The sequence below is a fragment of the Hibiscus syriacus genome, unplaced genomic scaffold (assembly GCF_006381635.1).
Source record: "Hibiscus syriacus cultivar Baekdansim isolate YM2019G1 unplaced genomic scaffold, ASM638163v2 tig00111069_pilon, whole genome shotgun sequence".
Taxonomy (NCBI): domain Eukaryota; kingdom Viridiplantae; phylum Streptophyta; class Magnoliopsida; order Malvales; family Malvaceae; genus Hibiscus; species Hibiscus syriacus.
Genome location: NW_024062970.1, coordinates 12318 through 35218, shown reverse-complemented (window position 1 = coordinate 35218; position 22901 = coordinate 12318). Strand labels below are relative to the sequence as shown.

At 35.1% G+C, this 22901-nt stretch overlaps 2 protein-coding genes across 4 annotated transcripts; both read left to right on the top strand.

Moving 5' to 3' along the window:
* The first annotated feature begins 208 nt into the window (after window positions 1–208).
* On the top strand, window positions 209–4280 carry LOC120151762 (serine/arginine-rich splicing factor RS2Z33-like). Of its 2 annotated transcripts, XM_039164125.1 has the most exons (7): window positions 209–246; window positions 916–1034; window positions 1548–1587; window positions 1739–1834; window positions 3188–3384; window positions 3512–3598; window positions 3717–4280. In XM_039164125.1, the coding sequence occupies exons 2-7, from the start codon at window positions 928–930 to the stop codon at window positions 4156–4158; spliced, it is 969 nt and encodes a 322-aa protein (XP_039020056.1). In that variant the 5' UTR covers window positions 209–246; window positions 916–927; the 3' UTR covers window positions 4159–4280. The 2 variants fall into 2 exon arrangements, with proteins under 2 accessions (XP_039020056.1, XP_039020057.1); XM_039164126.1 differs by lacking the exon at window positions 209–246 and having other exon boundaries at window positions 945–1034; window positions 1350–1587.
* A 2433-nt stretch (window positions 4281–6713) lies between these two features.
* On the top strand, window positions 6714–20530 carry LOC120151758 (regulator of nonsense transcripts UPF2-like). 2 transcript variants are annotated; one of them, XM_039164123.1, is made up of 18 exons: window positions 6714–6809; window positions 9931–10021; window positions 10165–10252; window positions 10586–10788; window positions 11872–12216; window positions 12382–12486; window positions 12664–12791; window positions 13656–13832; window positions 13964–14045; window positions 14583–14882; window positions 14979–15176; window positions 15295–15396; window positions 15622–15873; window positions 15957–16175; window positions 17002–17172; window positions 17940–18125; window positions 18711–19184; window positions 19514–20530. In XM_039164123.1, the coding sequence occupies exons 2-18, from the start codon at window positions 9959–9961 to the stop codon at window positions 20012–20014; spliced, it is 3594 nt and encodes a 1197-aa protein (XP_039020054.1). In that variant the 5' UTR covers window positions 6714–6809; window positions 9931–9958; the 3' UTR covers window positions 20015–20530. The 2 variants fall into 2 exon arrangements, with proteins under 2 accessions (XP_039020054.1, XP_039020055.1); XM_039164124.1 differs by having other exon boundaries at window positions 6721–6809; window positions 9954–10021.
* Window positions 20531–22901: the final 2371 nt, after the last annotated feature.

Here is a 22901-nt window from a genome sequence, read left to right as displayed (position 1 = left end):
AAAGAATAGGGGCTGGTATGACCATGGAAGATTAATTTTAAAATTAGGCCCTTTCTTCCTCAAGCCTATAATTGTCATTCCAGGCAGGGGTCCTTTTGTAATTACGTATCCTCTGATTTTTCAGCGTCGAATGATCCTTATCCTTGGGGCTTAAGAAACGCAGCGTTTAGTTAAGCTTTCTCGTTCTCTTCGAAAAATCTAGGGTTTTTCATCTTCTCCTTCCCCTCTATCTCCTGAAATTTAATCGTAAGCTCCATCTTCTACTTCTTTTTTAAATTTATACTTTAATTATTTCTTTTTTAATTGCCATTTAATTTTGAATTCTCATGCTCTTACGTCTCTGACTTCTTGGTTTTTTTTATAGATATGATAAATCGTCGAGCTTGTACTTTTTAAAATTTAAATTCCGACTTTTTCATATATTTTTCTTATGACTTGTAATTGTAGTTTAAATATGTACGGAATTGATGCTTTGGCCGATTAGCCTGTTAGAATTGAGAGCTGAAAAATTAAATCCCTTCCTCAGATTTGTTCCTTTTGAACCTTATATTTATTTAATTTTGCTTGTGTATTTATGGTATCCATAATAAAAGATAACAATAAACTATGGGTTTGTTTCGATATTGTTTGATTGTTAGCTTTCCACAGTTGAATTCTGTGTGCAATTGGATATGCATGGTTTTATTAATATATAGAAGGTTCCTGTTAGAGTTTTTATTACATTTTAGTTGTCCGTTAAATTGAAAATCTATTTCTATTATCTGTTCTATGATGGAAGCAAAAGCTTGAGCTTTAAGGTGACTTGAGCTTAAAGTAGATTGTTGATGTCATTAATGATGATTGGAGTGTTTTATCATGTAAATTTGTGTGCCTTCCCCCCCCCCCCCAGGATTCTAATGGCAACTTTTAATGCAGGGAAAGGAAAAAATGCCTAGGTATGATGATCGCCGTGGTGGCACTCGCCTATATGTTGGTCACTTGTCGTCGAGGACAAGATCACGTGATCTAGAGGACATGTTTAGCCGATATGGGAGGTAATGGAATCTTTTTGCTATGTTGAAGAGTTCGTGAGTTTATCCTACTTATTAGACTGGTTTAAAAGCTGTGTTCATTTGACATACTTTGTTCAAGTTTCCCCCCCCCTTAGTTTGAGTTTTCATGGTTCTATTCTTTTGCATTGAAGGCCATTAGGATTGATTCTGGGTGTAGTGACAATGATGTACGAGAAAATAGTCTCATTTACGAAGCCCTTAATGTAGAGCATGACCCCTGGTCCTATTCGAATATGAGTGAGAATGTTGCAACCCTCCATGAGTCAGTCTGGTTTAACTCAAATGATCTTGTTGAAGGTCATAACCTGGAGGTCTATGGTGAGAGGGTGACCTTGGTGGATTTGGCGAGTCTTTCTATAGTGTTATTGCGTGTTTTTATCGAAATGGCAACAATCTCAAATGTCGGTGTTTTTCGTTCATCTGTGAGGGGCGAACTATCAACCCTTGATAATTGTGTCATGATGGCCTTACTGTTTGTGGCACCCGTTTGCGCAGAGTACGTGATGTGGATATGAAGCGAGACTATGCATTCGTCGTATGTATTTCAAATCTCTTCCAATTTAAACTGAAAAAACTCTTCTTTGTTATCTATAATTTCTTCACCATATATTGAAAATATGATCTTTTTCTGTGGATCTTTTCTTTGTTCGTCTTGTGTGTGTTTTTGTCTGCCTCCTTGATAACAGGAATTCCGTGAACCTAGAGATGCTGATGATGCAAGACATTCATTGAATGGTCGAGACCTAGATGGAAGCCGTATCATTGTGGAGTTTGCCAAGGGAGTAAGTTTTATGATAACTTCACTACCATAAGTTTTCTAGAAGGCAGTGGATGCTATATGAAACCGAATGAGAAATTTAATATTATTTGGTTAATGTTTTTTAAGTAGTCATTTGCCTAATGCCGTCTGATTTTTGGATTGTGTGACACATTCAAGTTTGCATGTTCAGTTCTGTTGCTGCTTAGGGTGCTAGTAATATGTCTAAATGCTGATGTGGATTTCTGAAATCAGACAATGTAGACCTATAGATATAAATAATTAAAGCAGCAAAATATAAGATGCTTGTGGCTTGGTAATAAACTGATATTCTCATGGATATGCTTTATGATCATGAGTTTGATGTTTAAATTAAGTGTAAGTAGCTGCTGCTGCTGGGAAGAAAGAGATTAAAAGCCTTTTATGTAACCAGGCATTAGAATATCATTGTTGCCACTCGGTCTCTTTATTAGAAACTATAAGAAGATTGTTGTCCTAGACTTGACTCATTAGTAGGGGTGTGCAAAAAGATCCTATCTGATTGATCCGATTCGTTGATCCGATCTGTTTTTTGATTTTTGGATAATTCGGATAGGATATCCGGGGGAAAATTCGGATAATTGGGTTGGATACGGATTGGGTAAATTCCATTTTCGGATTATCTGAAATAAATTGGGCTTTTAGATTTTAAATTCCTTTAGCCCAATTAATAAGTAACCCTCAACTCATTAAAGCTCGGTTGCCTTGCTCATGTAGAGCAGTGGGAAAAAAATTTCCTCGTATAAGACTCACCGTATTATTTCCTGATGTAGGGTCATTGCTATAGTATCAAAAGGACGCTAAGAACACCGTGCGACTTCAATTTTTTTGGTGGAAGACGCATAGATTACCATGCGTCTTTAGTTTTGCCAAGATTAAATACGCATAGCAGTCATGGAGTCTGCAACTAAAGACTCCATGCAATCCTGGAGTCTTCTAAATGTATTGTAGCAATTACCCTACTCTGGGAAATAATGCTTAAGGTGGATTATTTTGGAATTTTTTTTTGAAGAATTTTACCATTATCCCATTGAAGCTCTAACCCAATAAAAATTAGAATATTTAATTATTTATTGTGGGTAGTAATTAAATATATATATAATATAGTAGAGGTATCAAATAAATTACATTAAATCACAAAATTTAATTTTTTTATGTCAAATTAAATTTTATATTCGGATCGGGATATTCGGATATCCAATTTTTTTGGATTGGATATGGATCGCTATTTTAGGTTTCCGAAATTTTCGGATGTCCGAATTTTTTGATCGGATCGGATCTGATATCCGAATTTGCACACCCCTACTCATTAGTGTATCTGATTTGAATCGCAATATAGGTGCCCCGCGGCCCTGGTGGAGCTCGAGATTATGCTGGAAGAGGTCCTACTCCTGGCTCTGGCCGCTGCTTCAATTGTGGAATTGATGGTCATTGGGCTCGTGATTGCAAAGTCGGGGATTGGAAGAATAAGTGTTATCGCTGTGGCGAACGAGGCCACATAGAAAGAGACTGTCAAAATAGTCCAAAGGAGCTGAGGTCATTTCCCTTCCCTCTCTTTTTGTTGGTCTGACCAGTTTGCTGCAAATTGGAGTTTTTTCCTACCATTTGAAAAACTTATATTTTGTGTACTTGGGAGTCAATTTTATTTGTTTTATTGTTGCAGCCGTAGACCTCGTAGTTACTCTCGCTCACCTAGTCCCCGACGTGGTCGAAGCAGAAGCCGCAGTTACAGCCGTGGCCGTAGTGACAGGTTTGTATTGAGCTCTACCTGCGTCAACAAGATTCTGGTTGAGATACGCAAATTGTTTTGGTCTTGTAAGCTGGTCGGGCTCATTCTTTTTTGTGTTGAATCTCTCGACCTTCCACAGTAGGTCAAGATCACCTGTGAAGCGAGAAAGGAGTTTCGAGCGTGATGATAGAAGATCAAGGAGTCCCAATCGCCACAGGCGGTCTCCATCCCCAACCCGAGGGAGGAAGCAGAATCCGGTGTGCGGTGGAAGAAGCCCCTCCCCAGCCCAAGGGAGGAAGCAGAGTCCACCGCTCGATGAAAGAAGCCCACAAGAGAGGCGGAGCCCATCCCCAAAGGATCACAGACATGCTAATGGTTCGGATTACAGTGCGAGTCCCAGGGGAAGTAGCAGAACTCCAGATCGTGAAGCTGATGCTGAGGACAGGCCTTATAGGGGATCCAAAAAGGAAAACGGCCAAAGCTGCAGCCCCAGCCCGCCCCCTAGGGAGGACCGAAGCCCAGTTTACGATGATGAAGACGACGATAATCATGCTTCTCCGAGACGCAGCGAGTCGAATTAAGCTGCGGTGGTTTGAATGGTAGGACCTGGTTACAATCTGTGTTTGCTAGAACTTTTGAGATCTTGATGTATATTTTGATGGATTAGTTTTGCGTTATAAGAAATTAAGCACTTTTAAGATTTATTAAAGGCTTAATATAAAATAAAAATAAGTGACTAAAATTAGGTATCTAAGTTATAGACCTGATGTTAAAACTATTTTTCGGTAAATTTAGATGTTTAACAATTTCAATGTTATATTTTTAGGAGCCTGGGTTGTTATTTTAAATTTTATCGTTAAATAACATGTGTTGTTTTTATATAATTTTAATATTTTAATTTTTTTTAAATTATCTAAGCGTTCCGTGTTATTCAAGGTAGAATTTAATGTTTGTTATAATTAAAGTAATTAAAAGTGTAATGTTAAAAAAATTTAACTATTTAAATAAAAAAACTGATATAATTTGAATATTTAATTTTGTATTAAATTATAAATGATTTTTTTTATATTATCTTGACAAAGATTATTCTATAACCGAACTATTATGATAAAAGTAAATATTTTATATTAGATCAAGAATAAGTATTTAAATTATTTTCTATATTCTTTGGTATTTTATTTATTAAAATACATGTATAATGTTAATTTCATTTGTTTTAGATCAATTATCCATTCAATAAATGTATGACAAATTATTCTTTCAATATATGAATGATATATAATTTAAAATTAGATAAAGTATATAAATATTTTATCGATTATAAGATGTTATTCTATAAAGTTTATTATAAGGTGTTATTTTATAAAGTTTTTTGATAGAACATTTATAAAATTTATTATAAAGTTTTATCAATTATAATGTTTATTTAGTTGAGTCTCTTGATTATAATAACGAATTGCCTGTCCAACTCAGTTGGTAGAGCGTAATGCTCTTAATCTTGTGGTTGTGGAATTGAGTCCCACGGTGGGCAATTCATAATTCTGACTGCCGGAGGTCTTCCACGGAAGTTGCTCTCAATTTGGTATTGGGGCAGCTTACTACCTTACTCCCCTCACCCCATTACATATTGGAATAGGGTCATCTAATTTTTTTTTCTTGATTATGATAACCTTATAATAAACTTTATAGAATTAGATAAAGTATATAAATGTTCTATCGATTGTGAGATGTTATTTTATAAGTTATTATTTTGTTGAGTCTCTTGATTATTAAAAGTTACTGAATAATCTATTAATTATAAACACTACTTTGTTAAGACATTCGATTATTAAAAATTATAAAATATTTACCAGATTATACATATGTTTTCTTAAAAATTGACAATTGTCTGAACTGGACGTTAATTAGTTGATTGGGATATGAACGTTTCGGGTTCAAACATCACATATTTTAATGATATAAACATTTATTATCAAATGATTAAGAACCTTAGATGGGAACAGAGAAGAGATTGTGAATTGTTTGATGCATAAACAAAACCAATTGAGCAGATATCATACAAAAGTTCCCTTCTTCTCTGGGAAAATGAAGTTCATCCCTTTTGTTCTTTTATATTTGTACAAGTTTTTGATGTGTTATTAAACCGTAACGTTTTGATTCGGTCTCATTTTGCGTAATAATTAAAGGGTTAACTACACGGATGATATTTTATATTTTTAATTTGATCGATTTTTAAATCAGTCACTGATTAAAAAAAAGTAGGTTTGATTCTTTACTTTATCGGTTCATTCTATTTTAATCTCGCTAGTTAGTTTAATAGAAATGTTATACGGCTTCGTCGTGATTAATCTTGATCGACTTGGGTATCTGACTTTGGTGGGTGAGTCTTCCAATGGGGATTTTCTGCATACACAATGACTTGAGACTTTACTTAAGTGATATCAAATTGGTTACTACTTGAACCAACCCCGTTGATTTATTTGAATATACTTTTAATAGAATTTTATGCTCTTAACGGGTCGTGAAATAAAATTTAAAATAATTTTTCAATTTAATTCGTTTTCTATAATATATTAATTCTAATATTAATTTTTTTTTAAAAATTAATGTTTCATGTCACTTAACTCGATCAGCTAATAATCAATTCGGTCTAATTATATTTTTATTTAAATATATATTTTAATAGAGCTCTCGAATCAAAATGTGCCCGTCGAGAAAAAGCTAAAGTCGGGTAGGTGGTAAAGGAATTGATGTTATTTTTCAAGGTGTTGGGTTCGAGGGTATGAGTGTTCAATATTAAGTGGTTGAGAGTTATCTTCGAACAGATAATATATTGCACTAAAATAGATCAAAACTGATAGTTTATGTACTAAACACGTAAAGTTCTTTATAGATACTAAAATGAAATGAAAATTAAACGTTTGGCATGATTTTAAAAAACTGAAAATTTAAGTACTAAATATGTAGTTTACCCATAAAAAACAAAGTCGGGTACCAGAAAATTCCAAATCGGATTCAAGTGCGACCCGATACCCGATTTCGAATGCCTTCGGAGAAAAAGCTTCAGTTTATGTATTTATTTAATATTATATTTCTTTGTTCTTGTTGAGAAAAACAATCGGGTTCGTTTCAGAAGATTTCTTCAAATGCCTCACACCTCATCTCCCTTCCTTTAATTCGTCTCTCTCTCCTTTACTTCGAATCATTCTTAGCTTCTTCCCCAAAGTTTCAGGTAAAACCCTAACTCTCTCTTCCCATCTCTCTAAGATCCACGGAAAGTTTTTAACCTTTTTTTTTTGGAAAATAAGATCCATTTTTTTATTATGTTTTTTAATTTAAATATAATGATTTCAGTGAAGTAAGATTCCATGATTTTGAGTTCTTTTAACGATTTATTACGATCGTTACTGTTAAATATTTTAATTGGTTTAGTGAAGTCGTGAGTGAGAAGAAGATTGATTGTAGGAGTAATTATGTGATCCCCCCCCTTTCAATTGGTTGACTATTTTTTATTGTTTGGAAAGAAGTGACGAGGAGTGGAAGGACGAGACTTTTGTTTACATTTTTTAGTTTGAGATCGAGGAAAGTGGTAAATAGGGGGAATGGGGTTTTAGAATTACGTGGTCTTGATTATTTTATGCATGTATTTTTAATGGTTATGAAGTGGTTTGCGCTTCCAATATTTTTTCTGATGTAAACATGCTATTATTTGTAGAGATATAGTTGGCGAAATAGGACTTGTGCTTCTGTATCTTGAGTCTTTCTTCACAGCTTCTGTGCTGGAATTTTGGGTATTATAGTTTATTACTATGTTACTTGGACTTATGATTAAAAATGTTACTTGGACTACGGCGTTTTAGTTTTGGACGCTTATATGCTCATCCCCCCCCCCCCCCCAAAAAAAAATATTTCCATGTATTTGAAGTGTCCTTGGAGGATCTTATCCACATTCCAATTCCACTTACAATTTGGATTTCGGACATTACCTTCGGACACGGATTTCAAGAAAATTGAAAACTTGGATAATCATGGATTTATAAAGTAGTAATTGAAAATAAATTGTTCCAATAGAAATTACCGTGTTATGGGGTTGGCTACAATGTTTTGTGCAACATAGCGTAGGATTTAAATGCTGGATGAGATTGTTTTCAAGAATTTTAGTTCCAAACTAGCCGGCTGGAAAGCTAATTGTCTCTCATTGGCGGGCAGGACAGTTTTATTAAAGTCGGTGTTAACATCCCTACCAATATTCTTCTTATCTCTTTTTAGAATGCCTTGTAAAATTGGTAAGAAGCTTAATTCTTTAATGGCCAGTTTCCTATGGGGGGATAATGAGGACAAAAGGAAGATACACTGGGTTAATTGGAAATCAGTCTGCACGCCTCTAAATTGTGGTGGCCTTGGTGTTCTTGATGTGAACATATCTAATCGGGCTCTTTTGGGAAAATGGGTGTGGAAGTTCGCCAATGAAAAAAATACTTTGTGGAAAAGTGTGTTATGTTGCAGGCACAAGGTAAGTAGTAATTCCATGTCTATTTGTAAGGTTTTTTCGCCCAAATCTTCTTGGATTTGGAGAGGGATTGCCAACAATTTCTTGAAGAACGACTCGGAGGGTGAACGTATCAGATCTAACTCCAAGTTGAAACTGGGAAATGGAAAGTCTATTGCATTTTGGACGGATTCATGGGCTGATGAGTCTCCTTTAAAATATCTTTTCCCTAGAATGTATGCGTTGTCAACAAATAAATGGGGTATGGTCGCTGAGTTTGGAAGTTCAGATTCGAACGGTTGGGTGTGGAACATCGATACCAGAAGGAATTTGTGTGACTGGGAGTTGGATCAGTGGCTGGATTTAATGACAAAACTGAAGGACTTTAAACTGACTGATTCAGTTGAAGACTTTCTTTCTTGGTCTGCAAGTGGGGATGGACTGTTTTCAGTGAAATCTTGTAGAAAGGAACTCGGCAAGGTGTCTGGGGAGTCCGATTTATGGGTAAAAGGGGTGTGGCAGGGTTTATCTCCTCCTCGTGTTGAAGTCTTCCTGTGGCAGCTAGCTCATCAGAAAGTGGCAGTGAGAGAGGAGTTGGTGAAAAGAGGTTTGCAGCTAGGGGATGAAATTTTATGTCCGTTTTGTAAAAAACAGGTGGAATCAGTTCAGCATTTATTTATTTCATGTGATGTTGTTTGGGAACTTTGGAACAAGATAGCAAGCTATTGGGAAATAGCCTTAGTCCTTCCAAAGGATCCACCTTCTTTGCTATGTTCTTGGGGTGAGCTGAGGGGGAAATCGTTGATTTGGAAATTTATCCCGGGAGTAGTATTTTGGTCGATATGGAAAGCTAGGAATGCAATGGTGTTCGATGGTTCCCCCTTGGATAGGATGTCTCTGTTTTTTATTGCTAGATTCAGGTTATCTAAATGGTTTCTAGCCAAGTATCCTAAGTGTCCTATTCAGGAGGATGTGCTGATTGGTGATCCATCTCTTGCAGATGGTATTAAAGCTCTCAACATTTACAATTTTCAGGTTTCTCGCTGGATTCCACCCCCTATGGATTTTTGAAGATGAATGTCGATGGAGCTGTTAGACTTGATGGCTCAAATGGAGGTATAGGAGGTATTTTGAGAGATTGGAATAGCAACTCCCTTCTGACTTTTTCAGAAAATGTAGGTCAGGGTCCCCCGCCGGTTGCTGAGTTAAAGGCTATTAAGAGAGGCATTGAAATCTATATGTCTTCTTGTTGGGTTAAGGTTGGAAGGTTGATTGTGGAAAGTGACTGTAAGTCGGCTGTGGAATGGGTCCATACACCAGCTATGGCCCCAGTTTTTATCCTCCCATTAGTTAAAGAGATTTCATCTTTTATCACGGACAGGGTGCACTCTATTAGACTGATTCCAAGGGTGTGTAATGGGGAGGCTGATAGTTTAGCAAAGATGGGAATTGGTTGATGTTTAGTCGTTTCCAGTGCGTTTTATCGTTTGAGTTTAGGTTTTCGGTTATGTTGAGTAGCTTAGTCTGTTGTGTTTTTTCAGTATGGTGTCTACGTTAAATCTTATGTAATTTCGGAGGAGTAATAAAGTTTCTAAGGCACTCTTTTCCTCCTTCTTTGATCAAGAAGGAGGTTTTTAAGGAGGCCTGTCATTCTTATCAAAAAAAAAAATCTTGAAATGCATGATTCTGGACAACCTAAAAAGATCCTTTTTGTTGCTACTGGCCTCTTTTTTTCTTTTTCAATTCTCTTATTTAAGTATTGTTTCTTTAACTGTTGTTACAAGCCTTATAGAAGGTTCTGTATAGCTCCTAAATTCATAATTTTATTATGAGTTTATTGATTATTGATATTTCAGTTATATAGGAACTTATTTTGATTAATAATAGATGAGATGGATCATCACGAAGATGAATCTCGGGCTGGAGTTGAACAGCATGGAAAACAAGGTGATGAGGTAAGATTAATGGCCTAATTAATTTCATGTGAATGGATGAATAAGGTTTACTGTCTGATCATTTGTTCTTGTTCTCAGAGTGTTTTTCTTGATAAGAAGTTACTTTGATACAGTAGACTTATATATTTTCCTTCCAATTTCAGGAAGCCGTTGCTCGCCTTGAGGAAATTAAGAAATCTATTGAGTGCAAAATGGCTCTCCGTCAAACCAATTTGAATCTTGAAAGGCCTGGTTAGTAAATTTTACTACATTTTAGGGTTTTTATATGCCCATTGCTCGTTATGGAAGTGGTTAAGTTTGTTGAATTGATTTGTATATCGTATAGTGATGTTAGCCCGTACTAGATATGCATGCATACATGATACATATATATTTGTAGATTTTCTTTCTAATTCATCTTAATAAGTTGTGATTATATTTTGGACTGGTTCTGTACAGCAGCCCTCATTATATTGCCATGGAAGCATTTGCATTTTATCTATTTTTTAACATGAATTCAGTTTCTCTGATATTGATACGTAAAAACTGTCAGGTAGATGTTAATATTTTTTCCCGTGGTTCTAGACTCTGTATTCCTCAGGACTTTGGATTCTAGCATTAAGCGCAATACAGCTGTGATTAAAAAATTAAAGCAGATAAATGAAGAGCAGAAGGAAGGATTGATGGAGGAGCTACGAAGTGTCAATTTAAGTAAATTTGTTAGTGAAGCTGTCTCTGCTATTTGTGATGCCAAGCTTAAGAGTTCGGATATACAAGCCGCAGTTCAGGTAGCTTTCATGAATAAGTTTGATCCAAAAATTGTATGGTTATATGTTTTAATAAATGCATATAGATTTTATGGTTATATGTATTATTTAATCGGTTAATTTGCTGCGAGTACATAGTCTTAGAAAAGATCTATGTTATTTTCTATCCACACATGCAAAGTTAATATTAGCATATTTGGTTTAGTTTTTGAATGTGAAAGTTTCTTATATTCTCTTCAGCTGAAAATTATGCATGGTTTCACTAGCCAAACCCAAAGACTTGGATGTCATAACAGTTTGAGCAAGGTGATTAAGCTGCAATCATGTAGGTCATTTTGATTTTAAATAAGAAAGAGGAACATTAGTCTTTTGCGTCCAAATGGGTTGTATTAGTTTCTCGAGTAATTTTTTATCTCTTTCAATTTTCTCGTGTGCACCTGTTGAGGTTTTGCTAGCAGACTTGAGTTTTAATGAAGATTCGACAATATAAGCTATGAATATTTTTTATTCTGTACAGTTCAAAGATCTATAGCCTGGTTCCTCTTATTATTTTAGTGGTCAATTTATTTGTATTTCACCTTGTCAAGTTCTGTGTCTGTCTGATAATATGCCCTAGTTTATTGTGTATATATATACACACATATACTATATAAGTATATAATAACCTCCCCTGGTTTATGTTAAGTATAACAGGATTTCTATCGCAATTGTCTATAACCTTCCCAGTTCCTTTTTATATAGATTTCTCTTCTTTTTTGGTAGTGTAACTTGTTCAATGTTTGCAAATATGTTGATGGATATAGGTATAGATTTCTTGGTATCATGAATGACATGCATTTCTGTGACATCTGTAACTGCATGTATCATTTAGGTTTGCTGGTTCTTTAATGTTGAGTTCTCTTCATATTCTATGACTTATGATTTTGCCTGCTCAAAGTTTGTAAATGTGTTGATGGATTATTCACATTTGTTCTCTGTAATATAAGAATATACTTATTTGCAACATTAATAGTCTATATTTTTCCTAGCTAGCTTTTTATTGTACACCAAACCATTTATCCTTTTTAAGTTTGTTGGTAATTTACTATTGTCTATCTGTCCAAGATCTGCTCTCTGCTTCATCAAAGGTACAAAGATTTCTCACCAAGTCTGATACAAGGGCTCCTGAAAGTCTTCTTTCCTGGAAAATCTGGGGATGATTTGGATGCAGACAGGAACTTGAAAGCAATGAAGAAGCGTAGCACTTTGAAACTTCTTCTGGAACTGTACTTTGTTGGAGTTATAGAGGAAAATGGTATTTTTATCAGTATCATTAAGGATCTTACTAGCACAGAGCACTTGAAGGACCGTGATGCTACGCAGACAAATTTAATTCTTCTTGCTAGTTTTGCTCGACAAGGGCGAGTGTTTCTAGGACTTCCTATTTCTGGTCAAGGAATTCAAGATGAGGTTTGTCTCTCTTTTTTGTTCTTTAGTTGGCCTGAAATTTGCATTTGTTTTATTTCTGTAAAGATATCATGATTTTCATTTTGAATTTTAGGTTATTTGTAGCTTTGGTTTTGATGATGAAAGTTTATGGTTTGACATGTTTTATATGTTGACACTTTGCTACAGTTCTTTAAGGGCCTCGGTATCACAGCAGATCAAAAGAAAACTTTTAGGAAGGCATTCAATGTATATTATGATGCTGTCACTGAACTTCTTCAGTCTGAGCATACAGTAAGCTTTTGCAATTGAAAATATTAACTTTAGGGGAAAATAAGTCATGAGGTTCTTATTTGAACTTATCCTTGGCAAGAACTTTTGTTTATACTTGATAAGTTTGACGGCTTGATTCTTTCATTATCTTTTGCTTTCTTTCCCTCTTCCCTAATTAATGGGGTTTTTCTTTTATAGTCTCTTCGCCAAATGGAGCATGAGAATAATAAGATTTTAAATGCTAAAGGAGAGCTCAGTGAAGAAAATGCAACTTCATATGAAAAGCTACGAAAATCTTATGATCATTTGTACCGCAATGTCTCATCGTAAGTTGCTTTATGATGTCAATTTCATGGACTTTTTATTTAATGGGAACTGGACTAATGGGTCGATTGATTGATATTAAGCTTTCCATGGTGAATATGGTATCTTTTGTTTTATTCTAATTAGTGTACATATTCATGTAATGCCTGAATGATTAATGATGTTGTGATTAACAAGTTTATGAGCCTTTTCTAAATAACTACCATTTGACATAATTGGAGCCAATTGTACTTTTCTGCACTTCAAAACTTAAATTATTAGCTGCTACTAGTTCTTACGCGCACTACATATAAATTAAGGTTTGGATATTAAATGCTTCCTCAGATGATTTGCATTGTGTGTACCTAAGATGGCTCTTCTATTATGAGTCTAGGGTTTAGATCTCTTATGACATTCAGATGAGCAATTGTATCAAGAATTGTGGCAAAAATGCTGGTTTTGGGCTTGATTCATTGTGCCTCTTTTGTGAACTTTTAGATTTAGTGATTTCTTTGAATAAAGATTGAAGTGCAATGGAATTGTGATGAAGTGTTTTTCTATTTGTCAAGACCAGTGTAGATACAATTTTTTTCACTTAATAGCAACTTTATGATGTTGGAACTCTAGACCCCAGTTTAATTAGGGTCGCTTATGTCCCACCAAAGTTAGCGGCTAACTTATCCCAGAAAAGAAAAAAATTGGTGGCTAAGATGATAAATCACTGTAAAACTGTCAGGTTGGTGCTATTCAACCCCTCTTCAAAATTTTTAGTTTTCCACTATTGAATTTTTGTATCAAGCATTCCTTTTGCATCACGAGTAAATATATGAGTTCTTTTTACTTGCAAAAGAAACCATCCATAACTGATTTTTTATTGCTTATTGCAGTTTAGCAGAAGCACTTGATATGCAGCCTCCGGTAATGCCGGAGGACAGTCACACAACTAGGGTTACCACTGGAGATGATGCTTCATCTCCAGCATCTGGAAAAGAGTCTTCGAACCTTGAAGCTATATGGGATGATGACGACACTAGAGCTTTCTATGAATGCTTACCTGATCTTAGGTATGTTGTGGTCTTTATTTAGTTAGTTAAGGAGAGACTTTCTCTATTGGGCCTTTCATTGATTTTTTTTTTTTGGAAATAAAAGATGTATTTTCATGCTTTTAAGAGCATTGTGTACATGTTCTTCACAGAGCATTTGTCCCAGCAGTATTATTGGGAGAATCTGAGTCCAAGGAAAGTGAGCAAACATCAAAGGCACAAGAGCAACCAACTGTAAGTAGATCAAAATTTTGAACATTATCATTAGTTCAATTAGGATCAATTTGAAGCTAACAATTCCTGTAGGCTTGTCTGTGCTTCTATGCTGCCAATAATACACTGTTCCTTTTGTTTTAGCATTAAGTTTTGATTGAGTTCAAGCATCAGCAGCTTCTGCTCTAACATTTCATGTTCGATGCTCATCTTTGCTCCACCAATCATTACCAACCATGATCCAAACTTTGAATCTGATTGTTTAACAAAAGAGATAAAAATTAAAAATGAAACTAAAAAAGATATTATAGAAGAAAAGCATTTTAACGTAGCAAACCTCAAAGGTGGACTGAACCATTTCTTAATTTTTTAACTGCTGTGCACCCATCCTATGCCCGAAATTCATTTCCTTTTTATCATTTTGGTGGCTAGGTGGGGCAGGATGAGTCAGTGATGGACTTAATGACTGTTTAAATTTCCTTTCTGAAAGATCTGATCTATGACTCATAAATAGTCCTCTCTATTTGATGGTTATTGGTGATTTGGTGTACCTTTTAGGAATCCTCTTCTGAAGCAGATCAAAGTACTCCAGTCACACAAGATGCTGCGGAGGCTTCTGCAGACTCTGGTACTCTGCAAGAAGGTAAAAGTATAGAGAAAGGGAAGGATAAAGATGAAAAAGATAAGGAAAAGACCAAAGATCCAGACAAGGAGAAAGGGAAAGAGAGAGAAAAAGACACTGATAAAAAAGGTGAAAATGAAAAGGAAAAGGTCAAAGGTAGCGAAGGGACAAATTTGGATGCTCTACTGCAAAGACTCCCAGGTTGTGTGAGTCGTGACCTTATTGATCAATTGACGGTAATATCTTTTTTCAGTCCTACTGTTGAGTGCCGCTTTTCGACGGGGTATTATTCAACTTTAAAGGATCATTGCATTGTTCATTGAAATTTTCAGGTGGAATTCTGTTATTTGAATTCAAAATCAAATCGGAAAAGACTTGTGAGAGCATTGTTTAATGTTCCACGGACTTCTTTGGAGTTGCTTCCATACTACTCACGCATGGTTGCAACATTGTCAACTTGTATGAAGGATGTTCCTGCTATGCTCTTGCAGATGTTGGAGGAAGAGTTCAACTTCTTAATTAATAAAAAGGTTTGCTTCCCTGTGGACCCCCCTGTTCTCTTTGCAACTGTCTTCATCTCTACATTTATTTCATTTTACCGGGTATATATAATTATAACTTATATTTCAAAATTGAAATTAACTGCAGGATCAAATGAACATTGAAACAAAAATCAGGAACATTAGGTTTATTGCAGAACTCTGTAAGTTCAAAATTTCACCGCCTGGTCTTGTCTTCAGTTGTCTGAAGGTATGTGCAAAACAGCTAACTGATAAATGTTGGTTTATATCCCCGCGCTTATTACTATGATGATACTTCCTTTCTTATGGGAGTTTATGAACTTTTTGAAACGACCAGAATTATAAAAATTAGGAGCAATCAGCTTGTTGCTCTCATTTCGTTGTCTTATAAGTTGGACGCTATAAATCCAAACCTGTTCTGGATGCTCTCTTATTCTATTTTCCTTTGTACCAGACATGTTTAGATGATTTCACTCATCATAACATTGATGTCGCTTGCAATCTTCTTGAGACTTGTGGTCGTTTTCTGTATCGTTCTCCTGACACTACCATCAGAATGGCTAACATGTTGGAGATATTGATGCGCTTGAAAAATGTAAAGAATTTGGATCCTCGACACCGCACACTTGTAGAAAATGCTTACTATCTATGCAAACCGCCTGAAAGATCTGCACGGGTCTCTAAAGTTCGTCCTCCATTGCACCAGGTATAATTTGCTTTTCCTGATAATATACTCTACTTGTTTTGATGTTAAACCTCCTTACTGAGTTTTGTCAAATACTTTTGCAGTATATTAGGAAGTTATTATTTACAGATCTTGACAAGTCTTCCATTGAGCATGTTCTGAGGCAACTTCGTAAATTACCGTGGAGTGAATGCGAATCATACCTCTTAAAGTGCTTCATGAAGGTTCACAAGGGGAAATATAGTCAGATTCACTTGATTGCTTCTCTCACTGCTGGTTTGAGTCGCTATCATGATGAATTTTCTGTTGCTGTTGTCGATGAGGTTTACTTCCTGAATTTAGTGCTAGTTCTTCTTGAGTTGAATTTTGATTCTCCTATATCTATGTTATCTGTAGAATACATTCTTCATAACTTGTTAAAATTCCTTTTAGTGTATACCTTTTGTGAACAATTGAACACTGTGGTGATAATACAAAAAAATCTGCCAATTAGGCCTATGTTTCAATTTTAATGTATAGTTTTAACCTGTAGAGTTCCTTTTTTTTTTTGGTAATCTATTTGCCTTGGTTTTCAGCTGAGTCCGTGGAGAAATTCTTGCTAACATGATATGATGGTCTTGAGGAGGTTTTCTTGTGTTATGCCTGCTCTAGAGATTCTATTATTTTGTTGTGTTAGGAAGGTAGGATGCGGGAAAATAGATGTCTCATGACCTGGACCGTTAATTTTGTTTTTTCCCCATGGTTTTAGTTGGGTATTGCTTTGCAAGGTACCTTGTTGGTTTGTTAGATATGCTTGGAGAATGCTGCCCTTTGAGAAAGTTTTGATACTTTAGGATTTGACTAGGCCTTTTTGAAATTAGACTTTTTTGTTCAACCTGAGTGTTGATGACTCCAGTGTGAGATTCTTTTTTAACTAAGATGGAAATATATTGCTATAAAGCCATGAGCTTCTATCATTAGAACTTATATTTTTATTAGGTTTTTTGCCTAGCTTCTGAGAAATTTGTGTATCTTGTTCCTGTCTCATCTTTCCTGTTGATGGTTATGGCAAATTCAAGCACAATCTTCCTTGCAGATAAGAGTAGAAGCACACACACCCATGAATTTTTCCCGTGGTTTACTCATGGTTGTTATATTCTGTACTTTCAGGTTCTGGAGGAGATTAGAATTGGCCTGGAGTTAAATGATTATGGGATGCAGCAGAGGCGCATTGCTCATATGCGTTTTCTTGGGGAGCTATACAACTATGAGCATGTTGATTCTTCTGTCATCTTTGAAACACTCTATTTGATTCTTGTTTTTGGCCATGATACAGCTGAGGTATCAAGATATCTGACTTATTGATATGATTATCAATTATATAGGGATATGGTATGCTTGCTAGGCTCGGCAGTGGTGCTTTCTAGGCACTTAAGCTCTCTCTCTCTAATTTGGTCTCTAAAACATTCATGTGTGTTTTGTTCCTTGAGCTTCTTTGGCAATGCATTCAAAGAGAGGAATTAATTTTGTAGAACATATCTGCTGATGCATTGCTGCTTCTCTGGGGATTATGATGGGTTGGGATTTAGGAATTTTAGGGTCATGCTACAGAAGGGTAGGGTTTTCTGAATTGTTTAGGTTTGATTCAAATGAGTCTTGATCTGTTAAAAGAGGGTTTGATTTGAGAAAAGAAAAAAAAATTAAATGAGATTTCTGGTTAGTTAAAAATATAGGATAAATGAAGTTTAGAAATGCTGTGAATGATGAGCCCAATAATAATAAACTCAACTCATGGGGACTACTAGGTTTTTAAACTATTAAGTAACATGTTTAACTGTAGGGTACATTGTCTCGCAGAACTTGCTGAAATTATTTTATCACCTTTGAAGAGTAATATACAGAACAATCCTAATAGAAAATTTCTAATTCCTAGAATTGAAGTTATATAGAGAAAATAAGGATTTCAAATGATTACTTCATTAATTGTTCGGAGATAAGACTGTTTATAAGAGTTTTAAACGATTTTGTTGTTATTATGTGTAAGATTTTGTACTGAATGTCGTTTGATTCAATTTTACTTGGTCTGATTTGATTGTCTCTATTGTTAGCAAGATATCCTCGATCCACCTGAGGATTGTTTTCGGATCAGGATGGTTATTACTCTTCTTCAGACATGTGGGCACTACTTTGACCGAGGTTCTTCCAAGAGAAAACTTGATCGGTTCTTGGTACACTTCCAGAGGTATATTCTTAGCAAGGGTGCGTTACCACTGGATATTGAATTCGATTTGCAGGTAAGCAAAATTGGAATGTTTATTTCAAGTTCTAGAATTTGTCCTTTGCTAATCATAGGAAAAAGAATGCTTTCTCTCTTTTTGGTGTGATCAAAGCCTGTTGAAACTGTTTTCCATGCTTGGCTACCTTTTTTAATGGGCTTAATATAGAGGATGAACTTGCATTATTAGTCCCCTTTAATACTGCAAGTGCTGACATGTTTCACTATCGACTTTTATCCATGCAATGTTAGAAAACCTATCTTAGCATTGGCGTAGAATACTATGTTTCTCGTCTCTTCATTTTCCCCAAAGTACCCATGTCCAATGGGGTGTGATTCCTCAACTATATTGGAAAAGATTGGAAAAAGGTGAGCATATCCATGTTGGACACATCCATATCCGACACTCACTTCCTAGTCAGAAAAACATAGATGTAATGCTTAATTGTCAGTATGATCTCCACGTGGTTGGTTACAATAGAACTTAAAATTTGTGGGCAAGTTAATGGTACTTCTTTTATGCATAAATATTTTTTCGTTCAGCCTCTTTTTGTATGTTTTGTTCTAAAAGGTGTCCTGTGATGTATAAATGCGGTAAATGCAGGACTTATTTGCCGAATTACATCCCAACATGAACCGGTATTCATCTATGGAAGAAGTTAATGCAGCTTTAGTAGAACTTGAGGAACGTGAACATAGTGCTTCAACTGACAAGACAAGTAACGAGAAGCACTCCGATACTGAAAAGCCTTCTAGCAGGACTACTTCCCATTCCATCTCAGCTGATCAACCAAGCATTTTGAATGGTTCTGAAGAAAATGGTGGAATGCATGAGGAAATCGGTGACGGTGACAGTATCAGTGAATCAGGGAGTGAAACCATTGAACCAGAGGGACATAATGAAGATGATTTGGATGAAGAGAATCATGATGGTGGGTGTGATTCTGATGAGGAGGATGAGGAGGATGGTGGACCTGCTTCTGATGAGGACGATGAAGTTCATTTCAGGCAGAAGGTAGCCGAGCTCAATCCTCTAGAAGTTGCCAATTTTGATCAGGAGCTCCGGGCTGTAGTGCAGGTAAGCTCTCATTTTTAATTATCGCTGTTATGTGTTTATAAGAGAAATTATCCAGTTTCTTATTGTTAAACAGAACTGCATTCAATGCGTTTCCAGGAAATCATCCCCACGTATTTCACCCTGATACAGACACCTTTGCCCCTATTCGGCCCTTTCACAAAATCCATTCCATCCAAGCTTGATATTCTAGCTTGCTTTGTGAATTTTATCCCTTTGCCGAGACTAAGGTCTACTAATATTGTTAAATCTTTGTCTAATGTGGTCAGTGAGTTCAAATTATGTAAGAAATAGTTGGCTTGCTGTTCATTTCGATTCGATTTTAATTACAGGAGAGCATGGAGCAACGCAAGTTGGAGTTGAGGGGCCGACCTACATTAAACATGATGATTCCGATGAACGTATTCGAGGGTTCTAGCAAAGATCATCACGGAAGGCTTGTTGGAGGGGAAAGCGGTGATGAAGCATTGGATGAAGAGTCTGGAGGGAGCCGGGAGGTTCAGGTGAAAGTTCTCGTGAAGCGAGGGAACAAACAACAAACAAAGCAAATGTATATTCCTCGAGACTGTACGCTTGTCCAAAGCACGAAACAGAAAGAAGCAGCCGAGTTTGAAGAGAAACAAGACATTAAGAGGCTGGTCTTGGAGTACAATGACAGGGTTGAGGAAGAGAATAACGGACTCGGAACACAGACATTGAATTGGCCAAGTGGAAATACTCGAGCTTATGGCCGTGGGAACTCATGGGAAGGATCCAGCAGCAGGATCGGAGGATCCCGTCATCGCCACCATAGCCATTCTGGAAGTGGATCTTATTATGGAAGAAAAAAGTGAGATTCATGGTAAAATGTTAAAAATTCGGATGTCTGGGTATCAGATTTGCACCTCTATTTGCCTAAACATTAGACAAAGGATTGAGAACAACAGTGGCTTGAGCTCTCAGAAACAGCCATATGATTGAATGATCCTCTTTCGAGTCCGATTTGAAACGGAATTTTGATGATACATTGCCGGTTAGCCGGAAATCGGCCTTCCTGCAAAAACTGTTGTTTCATGGGTTTTCTCATATAGGCAAGGTACGCGATACGTCTAACATGCTATTTTACTAGATATTATCCGTCTTAGTTCGGAGTACGTAGAATGGATCCCGATGTGTGGTTTCCAGGACGATGAACTGAAAATAAGCTTTTTCGGAGTGCGGAAATTGTTCGTGTTTCCGGTCTTTACTGTTTATCTGTTAAAGAGGGAAGGAATGGATTTGATTTATTATGGTTTATGTTACCCTAAGTGGTGAAGGTCACTATGACTTGTGTTTGATATATAAAATATGAATGGCACTCATTTGGTGTGTATAATTTCTTTTATAGTTTACATGTTAGCAAACACTAAACGAACGAAACAAACACCTTAAAAGATATATAAACGAACGTGAACACGATATTAAACATTTAAATGAACACAAACCGAACTTGAACACCTTAAAAGATAAATAAACGAATACAAACACGGTATTAAACATTTAAATGAACGCGAACATGACTTTATTTGTTTGAACTTAGTTCATTTACACCCCTATATGTGTGTTTGTAATGCTCATTTTCTTTTATTTATAATTTATTGTTATTATCTTATCCAATTTTATAACACTACAAATGAAGTTTTTTTATTTGGAATTGTACTCGAATAGAAAAATAATTTAAATATTACTTTTCTAAAACAACAAATGCTTATTCTATCCGGTTTACGTATAAATAGACTAATTTGAACCTGTCTCTATAATAGAAGGACGTTAAGGGCAATTTCACCAGTTTAGATCAGTAGGAGACAAGATGAATCTAAAAACCAAAAAATCTAGCCAACACATGATTTGATTCTTAAGGTGCATTTGAAGCAATTTGCAGCTAATATTGGCTTTTAAATCTTTTAGCCCAAAATTATTAAATTCGTACATCAAACCTTTATTATTCATTAATTGAAGTAAGGCCCCCTGTGCTTTTCACTAAAGTTGGATTAGGGTTCATCATTTCTGTTTTCCAGTTTATTTTTACTAAAAAGATTCCTGATTTTAATGAAATGATATTATTATCATTATTATTCTCTTAACTTCAACCGGTAATTATAGATTCGATGTGATTTTTTTGTTTAATCATTGATATTAAATTTTTTGATCGATTGAAATGCAAATATAAATATATTAATCGATCGAGGTACGAATCAGACGATCTCATTGATTAAGGGATTGCTAATATTACTCGACGTCTGAGTTTGGGCACCACGTTTGTAGGAATGTGTGAGCCTTTATTGATAAATTGTGAGCGTCTTTTGAACATATACTATATTATGTTTCATACAAATCTAATTAAGGATTGCGGACGTCGGTTTTATTCAAATGTACATCCCTAGCTCCGATATTATGCTATATTAAGTAAAATTAAAGAATAAAGGGTAAATTACGTGTTTAGTACCTAAACTATTGAGTTTGATCCGTTTCAGTACCTAAATCTTCAATTTTTTTCAAAACCATATATGAAGTTTAATTTTTGTTTCATTTTAGTACCCATCGTTAAAAACTTTAGTTTTTGTTTCATTTTAGTATCCCGTTCAAAAATTAACGTTAAGTTTTGAAAAGATTAAAAGTTTAGGTACTAAAAATAACAGTTTAGGTACTAATAGAATTAAGTTTTTTAACGATGGGGCATTAAAATGAAATGAAGACTAAACGTCATATATGCTTTTGAAAATTTTGAAAGCTTAAATATTAAAAATGACCAAAAATGATAATTTATGTACTAAATGTGTTCTTCTCCATTTTTTTCAAGCTTCTAAACTCATCATTGATGGAAGTTGGACAGGGCCATAATTTTTCTAAAATTGTGGGGCTTATATATCCTTATGGAATAAAAAGCTTTTAGCCTTGAGAAATTATTTTATTCTTGTGGGGACTAAATGATTGCAAGTAGGCCAAATAAATCAATCAAATTATCAACTTCATAAAATTTCAAAAAAAAAAAATTACGACAGCCTTAATATACAACTAAAAAAATATATTATCGGAAATGTTAATATTTTTTTAATATTTCCGATTAAGCGCTACCTAAAACATTATTTTTTTTACCGGAAATGTTAATTTCGCTACCTCATTCCAGTAGCAAAAATAACATTTTAGGTAGCGCCCAATATTAACGTTTCCGGTAGAAAAAATAATGTTTAGGTAGCACTTATCGGAAATGTTAAACATTTTAGGTAGCGCCCAATATTAACATTTCCGGTAGAAAAAAAATAATGTTTTAGGTAGCGTTTTACCGAAAATGTTAAAAAATATAAACATTTTCGAAAACATCTTTTCTTAGCCGTATATTAAGGTTGTCATACCTTAGACATCCCCGTATTTTATTCAGATTTCAAATTTTAATAAAAAAATCGAGTTTAATTTAGCTCGATAAAAAAATAAATTTTACTTGAAAAATATTTATATATATATGAGACTATTAAATGATCTCAGTGGTGAAAATAATGTGTTTTTTTCCTTTACGACTCGAGTTTAAACGGTTGTGTCTGTAGGGTTTGCGCATGTTGTCAATCTTTAAAAAAGATACTGAATCAAATTAGTCGTGCTTTGACACGTTGATATTTACGTATCAATCGTACTTAATTAGGGTTTTTAACCTAAACATGTTTTTAATAATGTAATAGTTTTTTTGTGTGTTAAACTTACTAATAA

What these genes read in the sequence shown, in the direction of transcription:
- LOC120151758 (XM_039164123.1), top strand. Translation starts at nt 9,959, where the DNA reads ATGGATCATCACGAAGATGAATCTCGGGCTGGAGTTGAACAGCATGGA. An exon ending in TTTGAATCTTGAAAGGCCTG is followed by an intron (nt 10,253 to 10,585) that starts GTTAGTAAATTT and finishes CCGTGGTTCTAG; the next exon opens with ACTCTGTATTCCTCAGGACT. An exon ending in ACCTTATTGATCAATTGACG is followed by an intron (nt 14,883 to 14,978) that starts GTAATATCTTTT and finishes TGAAATTTTCAG; the next exon opens with GTGGAATTCTGTTATTTGAA.
- LOC120151762 (XM_039164125.1), top strand. Translation starts at nt 928, where the DNA reads ATGCCTAGGTATGATGATCGCCGTGGTGGCACTCGCCTATATGTTGGT. An exon ending in TTGTGGAGTTTGCCAAGGGA is followed by an intron (nt 1,835 to 3,187) that starts GTAAGTTTTATG and finishes ATCGCAATATAG; the next exon opens with GTGCCCCGCGGCCCTGGTGG. An exon ending in AGCCGTGGCCGTAGTGACAG is followed by an intron (nt 3,599 to 3,716) that starts GTTTGTATTGAG and finishes GACCTTCCACAG; the next exon opens with TAGGTCAAGATCACCTGTGA.